The 17,122-nt window shown below is 40.8% G+C and overlaps 1 protein-coding gene across 7 annotated transcripts in view; it reads left to right on the forward strand.

Moving 5' to 3' along the window:
• GREB1L (GREB1 like retinoic acid receptor coactivator) overlaps window positions 1-17,122 on the forward strand; it is a 293,082-nt gene that overhangs the window by 221,036 nt on the left and 54,924 nt on the right. For all 7 annotated transcript variants that reach the window (XR_011645953.1, XM_071208498.1, XM_058277523.2 and 4 more), the window contains exons 13-16: window positions 4,419-4,745; window positions 5,762-5,890; window positions 6,422-6,556; window positions 8,894-9,091. Coding sequence is in view for 6 of the 7 variants with exons in the window: in XM_071208498.1 (XP_071064599.1) it covers window positions 4,419-4,745; window positions 5,762-5,890; window positions 6,422-6,556; window positions 8,894-9,091 (789 nt within the window). In the remaining variant the exon portion in view is untranslated. The remainder of the gene's footprint in view (window positions 1-4,418; window positions 4,746-5,761; window positions 5,891-6,421; window positions 6,557-8,893; window positions 9,092-17,122) is intronic.

A 17,122-nucleotide genomic window follows, 5' to 3' on the forward strand; every position in this document is an offset into this window, starting at 1 on the left:
CCTCCTAAAAGGAAGACATGCAAACAATGTTGGGGGGGAGGGATAAATAAATAAAATAAATCTTTAAAAATAATAGTAATAAAAAACATTGGCCTACCCAAAAGCATCAGCAGATCCCAGATTTAGTCTTTGAAGCATCAGTTAGCAACCTTGGCTGTACCTTTTAGTGGCAGAACAGCCTAAAGTCTGCTGTGACTGTGTTCTGCTTTGACATGTGCATTTGAATCTTTCAAGTCTTCAGATTTCCCGTGAGCCACTTTCGTGATAAAGCTTGACATGCTAATCATGCTTAGTGATAGGTAATAAATAACAAAAATTACCTGGATATGCAGCCCTTTTGTGGTCGTAATTTTAATTGTTACAACTGACATTGGACTGTGGATTCTGTTCTAAGATAGAAAACCAGCTTCTAAATACACAAAAATCAGTAAAACCAGGCCACCAGAGAGCAATAATATTATAGCAAACCGAGTCATTCAGTATAGCATGTTTTTTTTGATCTCGGTAACAATTTAAAAAATCTGAGTCCGAGTTAATTAAATGAACCAAATGGTCAAAATAAAATGTCTTTCCTTAAATTATTAAAAGCTTTTATCTTAAAATCTCTGTTCAATTATACAAGAGTTCTCTGCCCTACTGGATCAAATTTCTTTAGTTTTACCTCCAGTCAAGTAATTAGATCCCTCAGTGTGCAATATGGATGGCTCTTTCTTTTTATTATTCATATTTAGACTTTGAACATTGGGATTTTTCTGCTTCCCAAAACCAACTCTTCTGGAGTCTTTGAAAAAAGTTATTTTTGCCTCCAGAGATTTTGAAGAAGGCAACAAGAATATTTTCACTTAAGCTGTAGATTATGGACATTTAAAAAGTAAATCTAAACTTCTAAAAGGACAGGTCTAATAATTTGATGGCCCAATTACCTGGAGGTAATGGAGGAGGAGAAGAACAAGATTCATCAGGAGGAACATATTCTACCACATAAAACAGAACAAACTCTGTTATTGCACAATCTGAAAATCTTTTGAAGTAGATCATGTAATCAGCAAATCCAAAGATTCTTGGAAGGCTGTGGGTCTGTTAGAGCCTTGTCTTTTCCTATTAAGATAGCACTATCTAAAAAGCTATCAGAATTGATGCCTGACTAACCTGAGTTATTGGAGATTAGCCCTTGAAGGAGAAAATATCACTATTATTAAACTTGTAAAGAATGGAGAAAAGGCTCCTGCGATTTAGCTGTGAAGGCTGAGGAGGAAGAAATGATGGGAGGTGATTGGAAACTATATTTGACTCTTAAGAAATCTCTTGCCTCATTTAAACTTTGATATACTTCCCCCATTTTGCAATTCCTAAGAGTAAATTAGTCAAAACTCCGTTGAATTTGAAGACATGGACGTGCTTGGTAATTTTGTTTGCCCAGAATGCCTGTATTATTTGGTATTAATTATGCTGCCCAATAGAACATGTTACTTAATCACGATTTGGAGTGGATGTTATGGATTCGCCTCGTAACCAGCCCTCTGAGCCTTCTTGTTGTCTATTGAGGCAGTAGGTAAATGGAGACTTGCTTTTGAGCTTTCATATGTTCTGATGGATGAAAGCTTTAAATAGATGACCACTTTTCCTTCCTCTCATAGTCAGAACAAATCTATGCACTTTGAACTCACTTCTGATGTGTGTGCACTGAGTGACCACAAACAACAATGCTAATTTGATAAAGTTAAAAGAAGTTCAGAAGGTCCTGGTGGTTCACAGGTGCTAAGAGGGCATCCACCTCCCCCAGCAAGTGATTGGAGGGGATTTAAGAAATAAGTACGATGTTAGCGTTAGAGACTTCTTGTCCAGTTTTCATGTATAGAAGGAAAAAAGTTGGTTCTATTCTACTCTCCTACCTCCCTTTGGCTCCCAACCAATCCTGGAAAAACTATTTTCTCCAATTAAAATTGTTTTCTTAGTTTAAATTTAAATTCCTTATCCTAAAAAAATAATATTAATCAACCTTTATTTTCTTACTTCCCCAGAGGAGAAGGGCAAGGGTTAGGGAGGCCACTTAAATCCCAGTTAGAGGAAGGAATGATTTCTGACCTACTCCAGTGCCTCCTTCCCATATAGACATCCAATCCCTTTTCTCTCTGTTCTGTGTTGTGAGTTCTGAGCTCTGAGGCTATTGCTGATCTCAGATCACAGGCACTGAAAAGTCTGTGTCTATTTACAGGAGTCAGCAACCCAAATCTCAGATTCACACTGCAAAAGAAATAACTGAATAGAGGGAATGAGCATAGTCTCATGGGTTTCAACTGAAACAAAATGTAGGAATCTTAATTTATGTCACATGGATGCCACATATTGACTTACTTATTTTATTCTATAGACTGGTTGAGTTTCTAAAGAGAGTGAAAGTGGGGAGCCGCAATAGCTCAGTGCTTGAGTGCCAGCTTCCCACATACAAGGTCCCAGGTTCAATCCTGGCCCCAGTACCTCAAAAAATAAACAACAACAACAACAACAAACCATAAAGAGAATAAAAGAAACAAAGTCCGCATAATGCAGGGCCATAGCTATAAGCTTTGCTATAACCATAACTGGGAAAAAGTTCCAAGTACCATACTTAACAACCCAGAATGCTGGAGAATAACTAGATGATGACAGCATTTTCTATCTGGGGAAAGTGTGAAGCTTCCTAAAAAAAGTAATTGGGGGGAAGGGACATGGCTCAAGTGGTTGAGTGCCTACTTTTCACATGAGAGGTCCCGGGTTTGGTTCCTGGGGCCTCCTGAAAAATAAAAGCAAACAAACAAAAAACCAACAAGCAAACAAATGAAAAAACACAAGTCAGGGGAAGCGGCTATGGCTCAAGTGATAATGCCTCTGCCTACCATATGGGAGGACCTGGGTTCGATCCCTGGGACTTCTTGGTGAAAAAAGAAGAAGAGATGGGAAGGGGATTTGGCCCTACAGATAGGGCGGCTGCCTACCACAAGGGAGGTCCAAGGTTCAAACCCAGGGCCTACTGACCCGTGTGATGTACTGGCCCATGCGCAGCACTGTTGCACACAAGGAGTGCCCTGCCACGCAGGGGTGTCCCTGCATAGGGGAGCCCCGCGCACAAGGAGAGCATCCCGTAAGGAGAGTCACCTAGCGCAAAAAAAGGGCAGCCTGTCCAGAAATGGCACCCCACACATGGAGAGCTGATGCAGCAAGATGACGCAACAAAAAGAGACGTGGATTCCGGGTACCACTGATGATAATACAGGCGGACACAGAAGAACATGCAGCAAATGGACACAGAGAGTAGACAACTGGGGGGTGGGGAGGGGGTGGGGAAGGGGAGAAAAAATTTTTTTTAATTAATTAATTAAAAAAGAAGAAGAGGAAGCATGCCTATGTAGCAAGCCAGTGTCTACACAGCAAGCTAGTGCCCGCGTGGTGAGCCAGTGCCCACACAGTGAGCCAAGTGCCCACGTGGTGAGCCAGTGCCCGCACAGTGGGCCAAGTGCCTGCACAGCAAGCTGAGTGCCTGAGTGGTGAGCCAGTGCCCATACAAGTGAGTCACTCAGCAAGATGATCTCACAACAAAAAAGAGATGAAGGGGAGAGTCAAGGTGAAGCACAGCAGAGACCAGGAACTGCGGTGGCACAACTGATAGGGAACCTCTCTCCACATCAGAGGTCCCCAAGATCAAATCCTGGTGAATCCTAGAAGAAAAAAACAAGAAGACAAAAAGAGAAATAGATACAGTAGATCACATAGCAAATGGACATAGCAAAAACAGCAGGATGGGGGGAGGAGGAAGGGAAGGAAAAAATAGAATTAAAAAAAACAATTCAGGAGCCAATGTGGCTTGGTGGTTGAGCACCTGCTTCCCACATGCGAGGTCCGGATTCAATCCCTGGCCACAGTACCTCAAAAAATAAAATCATAAAATCAAAAAAATAATAATAAATTGGGAGAGAAAAATAACTCAACCTAATTTTCCTCTGCGCACTATTCTCAAAATTAGGTAAAGAAGCAACGTGTAAACATTTTTCCAAGTACCTGAGAATAAAATAAGAGATGAATGAAACCTAAAATTGGTTATTTCATGATTTCACTATGGCTTCTTATTTCATTAGTCATTAACCATTTTAATAATGGCAAATTTAATAGGCATAATGAGGAAAGCGAACAATGGAATTGATACTATCACTTAGTACTTTCTCTTTTAAAGATGTCAGGGATAGAACAGAAGCTTGCATTTTTAAAAAATTGAGGCAGAGAAAGTAATTTCACAATGGATAATGTTTAGTAGGGACTTGGGAGCTACAAGAAAATGTTTTATCTGGCTATTGTATGAAAGGCTTAGAACTGTATACTTGTATGTGCATATGTCCCTTCTGGCTATGCTTTTTAAATTATATCTGTGATTCTTTTCAATTTAGGTCCTGATCAGATACCTCTCAGGGAAGAATTTGAACAAATTATGCTGAAAGCTATGCAGGAATTTACTCTGAGAGAGCGAGCTCTGCAGATGGGTTCTCAGTGTATGCCTGTGTCACCAGGACAGCTCCCCTGGCTGGCTAGATTGATTGCCAGCGTATCTCAAGAGTTGGTACATGTGATCGTGACCCAAAACTCTTTGGCAGAGGGCATTTCAGAGACCTTAAGGACTCTCAGTGAAATGAGACACTATCAAAGGCTACCAGATTATGTTGTGACAATTTGTGCATCGAAAATCAGAGGAAATGAATTTTGTGTGGTGGTGTTAGGTGAGTAACGTTTTTTTTTCCTAATCTTATTTATTCAATCATCCATCCATTTGAAAAATATTTATTGGGTGCCTATTGTGTTTTCAGGCATCTGTGGAAAGTTTGGTTCATGCTCCAACTTGGATTCTTCCTCCTGAGATGGGGTTTTTGTAGCCCCTAGTTTGGCATGTGTCCCTGTCAGCTGGTTGGGGAGCATTATTTCAAAGCTCCCTGGTAACAGATACCCTTGTCTCATGTAACCTCTGTCCCTGAACAGTTTTGGAAATGTTACCAATCTAGCATGTGATAAAGCCAGTGCTACAGGTGGCCTAAGCCCAGTTAATCAGCTTTCCCAGAAACTTACCTCATAGAGATACTTCACTGAAAAAGAGATTAAATGTTACAATATTGACTGTAAAGAAGTTTTCAGAAAGTTGGCACATGACAAAATGTGTTGTTGGTTTTTTTCCCATGCTGCAAGTACAGGCACCGTCTGGGCATCCATATGGATATTTTGCTTTTCTCTTTTCTGTACTGAAAGGTTCTCATCTCTTCCTACCAAAATGGCTAAGCTCCCTCACTTTGGCAAGATCTACTTACCCTTCTTTCTTTGAGATATATATATACAGATAGATAGATAGATATAGATATAGATATATATCAGAAAGCTTCATCAGAACATGTGATATGGTAATTTTGTTCATTTTCACTTGTAAAATAACTTAGCAACATGAGTTTATATTCTTAAGACAGATATCCACAGTAACCATATCCACATGCATGCCTAATTTTTCTCTTGATCACCTGACATTATATTATAAATACTTTGTTTCCCTTTATAGCCTTAAAATTGTCACTTCAAATGCCATGTGATTGTCTATCTTTGGATGTACCATAATTTTCTTAACCAAGTCCCTGTAATTAAATACTTCCGTTGTTTCTAATTTTTGCTATTATAACAAATATTCTGGTGAACATTTGTGTGTCCAGCTTTCCCCGTATTGGTGAGTCATCTCTTCTTCCCCTTTCTTCTCCAGGTCAGCATCAGTCCAGAGCTCTGGCAGAGAGTATGCTCACCACAAGTGAGTTTTTGAAAGAAATTAGTTATGAGCTCATCACAGGAAAGGTCAGTTTCCTGGCTTCGCATTTCAAAAACACATCGTTAGGTGAGTGGCTGTAAGATCCAGCAGCACTGCCAACCCCTAGCTGCATGACCTTCTGAATTTAAATCATAGCCTGTCAGGGAAAGGAGAGTGGAGCCCAAGCCTGCCAGCTGATCTCCTTTCCTTCGGTATGGTTTGCTCCACGTATTCTGTTGCTAACACCTCGGAAAGCAGCAGTGTGGTCCAGAGGAAGCTCCCTGGTCTGGGATCAAAGCCCCAGCCCAGTCACTCTTGTGTTGTGTGACCTTGGGTGAGTGTCTGTCACCTTGGACCTCAGTTTCCTGACATTCAAAGGGAGATATCCCATTGTGCCTCCTTTAGATATTGAGAAGGTCAAGAGAGACACAGCCTGGGAAAGCGTAGGCATCGTAAGCATGGTTCAAACGAACTGCCAAAGAGATGGCCCCGTAGAAACTCTGACGAGGAAAGCTGGCTGGCCACCAGATCTTCATGGGAACCCACCTTTGAGATTGATGCAAGTGATACAAATATATCTCCTTGTCATCTTCTTATCCCTCCTTTGTTTTGTAATAGGCGATGACCTGGACAAGCTGCTAGAAAAAATACAACAAAGAAGAGGAGACAGTGTGATCGCCCCTTTCAACGGAGACCTCAGTGAACGTGTGTCACCTCAGGAGGCCGCGTCTGTGATTCCCACGCAAAACCTGGGTAATGTCGCCTCGAACCAGGAGGGGACAGCGGTTCTTAGGAGAAGCGTTCTAGAAGCTAAGTCATTCTGGGGATCTTGAGGACTCTTTTCCAAGTCACAGGCCACGACAGGCTTTTCCTCATTAGCCACGTGATAAATCTGGCTCAAATAAAAATGCCTTATCACAGGGCCTGGACCAAAGGCCTTTTTCTAAGCAAATGTCACAAAGAATTAACAACAACAGCAAAACAACTACCCCTTTTCTGTTGATCTATGTATCTTAAAAAAAAAAGATAAAAAAATGAAAAAAACAAAAAACTACCTCCCCCACCAAAAAGTGAAAGTTTTATCTTAGGTAATCTCTTTTTTTCCTTGAACAATTCAGGATCCTAATGAACTTTCCTTAGGTGTACTAGCTGGTGCTTACTGAGGCCTTCAGAGTCTAGACTGCAAGCCATGCTCTCCTGGGCCAAGCCCCCTTCACTTATGCTCTGATTGCAAAACGCGCACTGTCTCAGGGACAGTGAGGCCTTCCTGGCAGAGAGCAGCATCTGCCCCACAAGCTTCAGGGATGAAGAGTTGATCGTTAGATTGGATTGCTTTGGGTTCAAACTCATTCTCCCAATTTTCTTATTAATAGGGACAACACTGAAGACGATAGAGAAGAAACAGATCCATATAAGCTGCTGCTGATAGCCACGTGGCCTCCACTTGATAGGAACACATCATTTATATATTAGGACTTTCCTGGCTTAGCGTCAGCTCAGTCATGAGAACAAATACAAATATAGGCAATAAAATGTTGTGACTTCTGGGCAGTAGTTGATAATAAAGTGATTGTCCAGATGTTCTAAAAATGTATTTGTATTAACTGTTTTGCATTACTATCAAAATTAGAATTTAAAAATTCTCAAGAGTGTTTACAGGTTCCCAAGTACATATCCTTCATTCTTTGTTTAAGAAGTATTGCTCAACAATATTTTCATGTTTCCTAAAACTTCAAAATTTGCTATGTTATCCCCGCCATCCATTCAACCTGTAAAATGAAGAACAACGGCATAACCATCAGAAGACAGACTTATTTTGATTGGTAGTAGTGGGTCAAACCTATTCTGACCTGGGCTGCTGTTAAAAGTTACATTTTTGGGCTTTTTTAGTGGGGCTTCTTAGCCAGCAGGAAGACAACCTATATAAAACTCCACAGTTGGTACTCCCTGGTAGCTGGGGAATTGTGACTACTGTTTTGCCTTGGCTGTATGACAGATCGATTTTATAAAATATTAGTTAGCACAGGTTAATATGGCCCCTCTGATTCTACTTCAAACTGCCATATGTGTTCCTGATAAAAAGCAGCTCTTCAAAGAAGTATTGGATGTTGCCTGCCCAGGTGTTTGGCTGACTAAGCTTGCCTCTTTCATTGTGTATGTGTGTGTGTGCATGCATGTGTATAAGAGAAACTGATTGTAACTTTTAATAAAAAGGTTTGGACTTAGGGAGCGGGTGTAGCTCAGTGGTTTGGGCACCTGCTTTCCGTGTATGAGGTCCCGGGTTTAATCCCTGGTACTTCCTAAAACAAAAACAGCTATCGACATACGTAGAGTGTCCAGGCAATGTTTTTCTATTATGTCACCTATTGAGTGGCCAGCTGGCTATGTCATGGGCCAGGTCTGGTCACATAGTGCAAGCATCAGCCCTGGAGTTAACCAGAACCACCTAGACCTGCCAGATCACAAGCTCTGGCAAAGTCGAGTAGAATGGAAGAAAGGTGAGATTAGTGTCTCCGTGACCTATGTGATGTGGACACAGAAGGGGAAATTCTGACCATGTTGCAACCGACATGTTAGAGAGGAAATGTCTTCCAGGGTGCCATTCAGAAGAGCTCAGAGGAGCTCAGAATTATTAAACCTGTGGTGTTGCCTTCTTCCCTGAACTGGTCTGGCTTGAGCACTGGACCTGTACTGATATTCTCTTCCTAAAGAACACTGGAAACTCTCTTACTCTTTCCAGAGACAAGACCTGGCTTCAGCTCTCAGAGAATAGACTGTCTCCCTTGTGTAGAGCAGATGGACTTTAGGAACACCAAGGAGAAGGGGGGGTTGAATGAGTGATTTACAAGGCAATCAGTCATTTTAAACTCATGCACTTGTAAAATTGCTGCATCCACTCCTAAGTATATCCTCTCAGATAAGTTTTCAGGGAAAAGCGGCAATCTCTTAAAACTCAATAGAGAATGAGGAGAGAGATTTCTTGGTGATGGGGAATTACTTTACCTAGTGTGTGTTTTATTTCCCCCTGTGGGTTCATAGTGGACATCACCGAAGTAAATTAACCTTGTTCTTGTGACTTTTTTATTTTAGATTTAGATAATGAAGCCTTTCAAATTTATCAACCACAGCTTACAGTTGCCAGAAAGCTCTTATCCCAGGTATGTGCAATTGCAGACAGTGGCAGCCAGAGCCTGGATCTCGGCCACTTCAGCAAAGTGGACTTCATCATCATCGTCCCACGGTCGGAGGTTCTGGTCCAGCAAACGCTTCAACGGATTCGACAATCAGGTAAGACTCTACTTGCAGGGAGGACTCTACCTCGCCCCAGCCTTCGGTACCCTCTGCCTCTTTATTTTGCTCAATGCAGACACTTACATCCTTTTTTTACAGTAATAGAAATCATAACAGTTTAAATGTTACTTTGCATTTATCTGTAAGTTTTCCTTCAAATACTCTGACCTTCCCCCCCCCCCCCACTCAAGGTCGAGGGTAAGTCGACATGCATGTTTGTCAGATACCGTAAGCCTGTGACATGATAACTCAGTTCATGAGTGGACTGGAAACTGTTCACTCTTCTATGAAGAAAATGTTCTCATGAGAGGGTCACCCCTACATGAGACTTGGGGGGGCGGGGGGGGGGGGGGGGGAGGGTGTCTCTGCCACCTGAATCCCCTCTGTGGACTCAGAGAGACCACAGTCCAAAGGGTTTATAAACATTTAGCTCATTACCAGCACATTTTCAACTTAGAAACCATCCCCCTTGTCAACAAATACAAAGTTTAAGAAAGTAACTATAAAGGAAAAAGGTTTTTTTTGCAGAAAATATTAAAAGGGAGCAAAAATTTCAGAAGCTTTGGTAAGTACTCTCAAAAGTAAAATTTGCTTTGAATTATAAGATGCTATAAGGATTTTTTTTTAAATTAAGAAAACCGAAAATGCTTGCCTTTGTAAACTAGGTTTAAAAGAAAATTATAAATGCCAAGTTGCTTCTGAATACCTTAGCTGGGGGGAAAACACACACAGATTTTAGCTGGAGGATGATATTTTTGCCACAGTAAAAACTTTTACCTTCAATATATTTGAAAATCAAAAGGAAGCAGAAAAATTCAGAAGTGCTCAAAATGCAGTTTATATACTCCATACCAATCATATAGTGTTTCTCAAACTACATTCACATCACCTGGGCATCTTCTTAAAATGCAGATTCGTCTTCAGTAGGGCCAGGTTCCAGATTCTGCATTTCTGAACTCCCCCCACCCCCAGGTGATAACAGTGTTACAAGCCAGAGGCCCACACTTTGAGTGGGTGCCTCAATAGGAAATCTCTCCTTGTTAATTCCATAGGTCAAATGAACTGACTGTAGATTTTCCCCTGGTTAACAGTGCAGTCTTCTTTTGGCCTCCAAAATTCTGAATGACAAGTTACAAAATTACCTGTTGGAAATACTTATTTAGACATAATTAGCCGGTGAGGGTCAAATGCCTTCTCTTGCAGCTCTCCCAGAATCCAGGGTGAGTGCTTGGCTCCCTCAGCCCTTAGCCATTTCCACAGTATCTTTCTGCCTCTCTCCCTTGTGGGGCACAGATGGACGTTAGGAACCCCAGGTATGAACCAGATTTCCTTTGTGTCTTATGGGTTTCCCCCTCCCATGACATGAAGGGATGCCTCCTCTTACAGTGCTTTGCTTGTTCCAGTTGGCATTTGTGGCCTCCCTGAGTGGTGATCTGATATCCCAAATCGTGCTTGAGCAAACACATAGAGCACCTGTTTGAAGTGGTGAAATCGTCCATGGTCAGCAGCTGGGCCTCTGCAGAGCCTTTTCCTGAAATAACCTCTCAATGACCTGTACTTTAACCTTCCCTAATAAATGCAAGACCCTAAATAAAACCTCACATTTTCGACAGATGAAGAAATTACACAGGTCTTTCTTTCTTCCTTCTCAGTGTGCACAGAATTTTCTGGATATGTTTTAAGAATTTCAAGTCCCAGGAAGGTACCAGAATTTGACCAGTTACATGAACTTAGAATCCAGAAAAAACAATGTTATGGACTTGGAAAATCCAAGACTAAGCATATTTTAAAATTACTCACATTTGGCCGTCACATACATACTGAAATTTTTGCTGCAAAAAAATAATTTCTTCTACATGCAAAAAAGTACTTTTTTCATTTTTATTATAGAAAAAACACAGCTACGATATTCTTTATTTTGAAAATAAAAGAAACAGAAGAAAAATGTAAATTGTTATCACCTCACCATTCAAAGGAAAGCCCTGTTAAAATTTTAGCATTAACGAATTATTTAATACCTAGAGTTCCAGGCTTTCTTCTCTGCATTGTTTTTTCACTTGACATAAAGAGTATGAACATTTTCTCACAGCATAAAAAACTTTTGTAGACAGGATTCCTGATGAATGCATAGTATTCCATATCATAACTACACCAAAATTTATTTGCTTTAATATTTAAATACCTTAATATTCTTTTAATGTCACTGGAGAGTAGAGAGAAAAGGGACCATAAGTATGTTATGGGATAAAGAGAAATTGTCCAGGGCAGAGTAAATAGTTAGCAGGAGATTATCTATGAAAACAAATCTTAAAAATCATACTTATTAAAACAGAAAGGGTTCTCAAGAAATCATCTGGCTGTTTCCTCATATTTCCTCTTAACATAATCTCTGTTAATCTGGGAGATCTTGGTGTGCCTAAGGTTTCAGAGGCCAGCACCTTGGGGGCAAAGACCTTTGTATTCATCTTCGTGCCTCATTTGTTGCCTCACTCAGGCCTGAAACCAGGAGCTGCTCAATTAATATTTGAATAAGGGCTGGAAAGAGGAAAGAAAGGGCAGAGGGAGAAATAATGCCCATTTGTTTCTCCCTAAAGCAGACATTTCAGCAGCCAACCTGCCAGGAAAAGTACCAGGCAGGGAAAAGTAGCCAGGATATGCAGAAAGGGCATGTCCTTGGCAGCCGCTGTGTGGCTAAAAGTAAAAAGTAAAAATAGAAACCATTGCTTTGTTGCAGACCCAGCACTAAAATGACCCAGCATTTAAAGGGAAGCATTTAATACCTTAACTCACGTTGTACTTTTAATAAAGAGGGGGTGGGGGTAGAGGGAGGAAAACATTATGGAAAGAACTCAAAAGTTAAAAAAAAAAAAAAAAAAATGAGTTAAACATTTTAAAATTTGACCAAAGTGACCTTGTCAGTGCTGGAGCAGTGTGTGGAGAAACAGCATAAGGAACTTTAGACTATAGAAAATGCTTTCCTTTTGTGTCAGCTTTTCTTTCTTTCTTTTTCCTTTTAAATCTGAAGTTGTAGTATAATTCTTCTAGTTCAGGAGATCCAGATTCTCCAAAGTAGGATACTAGGGTATTGGTACAATCCAAATGCAAGTCATTTTCAGTTAAACATGGGTGGAATGAAAACGGGAAGTATTAGTGCCTTCCATATTCTCCTCCTCCCTGCTTTTAAAAATGGGGTAGTTGGAGCCCGGAGGGGATGGAGCAGCTCTTGGTGTAACCGGTGAGGAAAGTCATGCTCAGGGGAGTGACCCAAAATGGACATTTCAACAGTTGCATGACTACAAAAGAACTAGCCAGGCATTTTGGCCTGTTGATAGACACATTACACGGTCCAAATGAGTATAGGGAAGTTTTAAAGGAGTAATAGAGATTTGGAGGAAAGTAAAGAGACAAAAGAAGGGATTTTCACCTTTTTACGATAAGGTCTTGATCTCATTGACCTTAAAAACCCTCTGCCAGTCACCTAAGATTTATATAGAAAAAAGACATTATTGGACAGTGAAGGAGATAGAATAGAGAAATACCAAAGCTTCCTTTGTACAAATATAACTGAACTACTTCTTGAAGTTAACTTTTTGAATGTGGCTCAGTTTCCAACTAGGTAGTTAGTTCCCATGACCACCCCCCCCCCAATAGAAGATACTGGCACCGACTCAATCTTCTCAGCCTCAAAACCTGTCATCATCCTGTGTTAGGACAACATTCAGTGGACGACCCAGCCTATATCCTACCTTCTCAGTAACTTAAGCTCTTGGTCCTCAATTACCCTTTACCTCATTCACCCTCTGCCACCACCTGCTTCCTAGTCATATCCTGGATTCTGCTGGATCTGGGAGTCATCAATCAAATATTTCCAGTTTCACACCATAGACTCCTTCCCTATGTACTCGAGATGTTGGACCCTGGGGGCAGCGGAGAAATCAACCTTTCTAACTGATGCCAGAATTAAGACCTTTTTGGTTCTTTAGTTAGATTTCTCCCATTCTCCACAGTGGCTTTGCAACTCCATTTACCTTCCTCTTTGCAAATGACTATGCCACCTACTTCTCCTCTCCCTATCCCCCCAAAATAAAACTTCAAATAAACACTTCTTGCCTCCAAGTCCAATAACTTGACTGTATACATATCTTTTTTTTTTTTTTTAGTTAGATCAGTAGTACATTTATAAAAGTGTCATGCAGGAAGTACAGAGTTCCCATATACCACCTGCCCCACACACACACAAACAGTTTTCCCTGTCAACATTTTGCATTAGTGTGGTATTTTGTTAGAATTCGTGAAATGATATTATTATAATTATACTATTAAATTTAGCTCACTGTTTACATTAGCGCTCACTCATTGTGTTGGTCAGCTCTAGGGGTATGTGTATTTGTGTTAACTTATATACAATCTAAAATTTCCTTTTTTTCCGTCTTGAATATACAACTTAGTGATGTTAATTACATTCACAAAGTTGTGCCTCCATCCCCATCATCCATTGCCAAAACATTTCCATCACCCCGAAGAGAAATTCTGTACCAATTAAACCTGAACTCCCACTCCCCTCCCCACTCTGCCCCGGGTAACCTGTATTCTAGCTTCTGACTCCATGAACATGCATATTCTGCTTATTTCATATATGTGAGATCATAGAGCATCTGTCCTTTTGCGTTTGGCTTGTTTGACTCAACCCCCACCTCTTCTGAAGTCTGATTCTCCTGGCTTGTTCTGACTACCATCCCTGCCCCATGGACTTTACAGGACTGGTTGTCCCTTCTCTCGTTGCTACCTTCAACCTCTTTCTCTCCTCCAGCTCACTCCTTCTGTTGAAACATGCCCCATTGTCTCAACAGCAAAACAAAACAAGCCTCTGTTAACCCCACCCAGTCCTCTAGCTCACAGCCACCCCCATCTCCCCACCTCTATCTTGTATCTTAAGGAGAGATTTGTCTGTTATTATATCCACTTCTCCTGGTCACTCCTCTCTACGCTGCACAGGGGTTTCCAGGCTCTAATCCATATGGGCAAAGACCTTTCTAGTCCTTATCTTATCTGAACTTGGGGCTGCATTTGTGACCTACATTCCTTCCCTTGGACACAGCACTTCCTTCCCTACCCAGTAGCATCTGAGCTTGTAGGCAGCTGTCATTCTCTGCACTCTGTTTTGTAGTTACTTGTTTATCTTCATCTTTCTCTTCAGTTAGATAGTGAAATAGTCAGGGAACGTGTCTGCCTTTTTTACGCTTAATAAATACCTGTTGAATTGAATTTCATGGGCCATTTTGTTGAACTGAATTTTTAAGTTAAAATCTATTTTTAAAGGAAGACATGAAATAATATTTAAAACTTGATAGTCTTCTGGTAGAAACAAGTTTTACTATTCAAACCGTGTTTCAGAAATCTACTTTGGCTGAGGGTCGAGGCCTTCAGGGGGCACCCATCATTCACACACGACTGTGGAGGTGGGTGTGTGTTAAGGAGGCTGTTCTTGTGCGATTCTGCTGCTGCTTCACTCCAGGACCCACCAAACAGCCCAGCGGTGTACACCACACAGACAAGTCTCAGCAAAGCCAGAATAAAGAATCCCCCCAGCGGTAGGATGAATTGGAGCGGTCTGGGCCACCAGAAGAGAAGGACTGCTTATGCAGCGGGCCCTGAAAGCACTGAGCAGGAAGTTTCCAATTTCCAGGTTATTTATTTGCTGAAAAGAGATTGCCAGGATTAAGGAATGTCCATTGTTTTAATAATACTTAGAAACTCAGCATGCACTAATGATGTAATATTTTCTTGATATTCATATCCTTTTAAGCATTACAGTGTTTTGCATTCCAAAACTTTGGAGAACTTAATTTAATTAATTAATGGCTAGGTGTGAGAGTAGTTCTGTTTTATTTTGGGATATCTTCTCGATGAGAAGAGCAAGCAATAAAAATGAGAAATAAAAAATTAATTTTTTTCTTTGTTTTTTTTTTTCTTTTTGAAAATAAAAAGTTTAGAAATAAATTTCTTCATTACAAAAAATAAGGGTATAACTCAATGACTGAGCTACCTGCTTCCCATGTACAAAGTCCTGGACTCAATTCCAGGGACCTCTTAAAGAAAAAAGCATAAAGGGATAAGAACCTACAGATAAGAACGCATTGTTCTCTTCAAATAGGCAATGTTATTGGGCAATTAGATGAGTACTGGATCATCTTTAATGATACCTGAACATTTTAGAGTTCCTTGGTGATTATCAGTTTTACTTGATATTCAGAATGATTAACTCCTTCTAGTGCTGGATTCTGGCCACACATTCAAATTTTCAACTTTTTGAGGCCTTTGACATCGGTTTGTAGACCAATGGTTTGTGTGTCTTTGTTTTAATCCCCTTCAAGGCTCTGAAATGGTAGAAAAATTGCTGCTTCTGCTTTAAAGTTTTTAGGAGAATACAATGCTGTTTTGGTTTTTTCTCTTAATCTCATGAAGTGGGATAAGCCCATTGTTCAAGTTTTCCTTAAATACATCTGGATTCTGTAGCCTTTAGCAAAGAAAAACAGAGGTACAGGTAGCTGCAAGCTATTTGCTTGCAGTCCCGGCCCTCCAAGAAAGTTCAGCTCTAACAGCCTTTAAAGTTGGTTATTTCTGGGTTTTGTGGTTTTTTGTTTTTTAATTTTAATTTTTTTTTAGGAGGTACTGGAGATTGAACCCGGGACCTCGTACATGAGAAGCGGGTGCACAACCACTGAGTTACATCCGCTCCCCAGAAGCTGGTTATTTCTGTGAAAGAGCTCCATGATGCCCTGAGGTTCGGTTCATAAAATTTAAGAAGCATGGTTATACCAACCATGGCTGGTTTTGTCCTAGAATTCAGAGAGTTGAAAAGTGTTGGAAAATAAGAATTAGTGATGCTTCCTAAATTCTCACATCAAAAGTAAGATTTAGAATTTAGGTAGACATGACTCTCTCCATGCCACTCCAGGTGGGCCCTGTGGATATCCATTTTTTATTATGGAGTTAGGAAAAAAAAGAATTGCTCATAATTGACTAGAGAATAAACTTTTATTTATTCCTGTGAAACAGTAATAAGTACATTAAATTATCAAGAAGACAGAATAGAAATGAGCTTCCTCAGACCAGCCATTTCTCAGCCCTTCTAACCGTTTTTGGATTCTATAGTCTACACTGTTCTCAATGAACTCAGACATCGGAGAGTCACTTTTTCATACCTTGGAGCTTTTAATGCATTTGGCGGGCCTTTCTTGATTTCTTATCATTTCTTAGTTCTTGCATACCTCCTGCCCGTGACCTGATGGCTTATCTCAGACTAAGTCACCATCTGGGCTTCTTTGGCAGAAGCTTGCTCTGTTGGCTTTGTGCTCATCTAACTACTAGAAAAGCCAATTCTGTAATCAACAGAACAATATATAAGAGGGAAACAGAACACTAAAGAGAGAATTTACGGAAGCAGACTTGGCCCAGTGGATAGGGCGTCCGCCTACCACATGGGATGTCCGCTGTTCAAACCCCAGGTCTCCTTGACCCATGTGGAGCTGGCCCATGCGCAGTGCTGATGCATGCAAGGAGTGCCCTGCCACACAGGGGTGTCCCCCGCGTAGGGGAGCCCCATGTGCAAGGAGTGTGCCCTATAAGGAGAGCCATCCAGCATGAAAGAAAGTGCAGCCTGCCCGAGAGTGGCACCACACACACAGAGACCTGACACAACAAGATGACACAAAAAGAAACACAGATTCCGGGTGCTGCTGATAAGGATAGAAGCGGTCACAGAAGAACACACAGCGAATGGACACAGAGAGCAGACAACAGGGAAGGGGGGGGAGAGGGAGAGAGATAAATAAAATAAATAAATCTTAAAATAAACAAACAAAACTTCTACACACATTAAACATCAGTAGTCCATCTCAGTTCTCCTCTTATCTCCTTTAAGAATCCACCACCTACCACCAGGTCTTGAAGATATTTTCCTACAATTTCTTCCAGAAGCTTTATGGTTCTTGCTTTTATATTTAGGTTTTTGATTTATTTTGAGTT

This window comes from Dasypus novemcinctus, chromosome 16 (assembly GCF_030445035.2).
Source record: "Dasypus novemcinctus isolate mDasNov1 chromosome 16, mDasNov1.1.hap2, whole genome shotgun sequence".
In the NCBI taxonomy this organism is placed as follows: domain Eukaryota; kingdom Metazoa; phylum Chordata; class Mammalia; order Cingulata; family Dasypodidae; genus Dasypus; species Dasypus novemcinctus.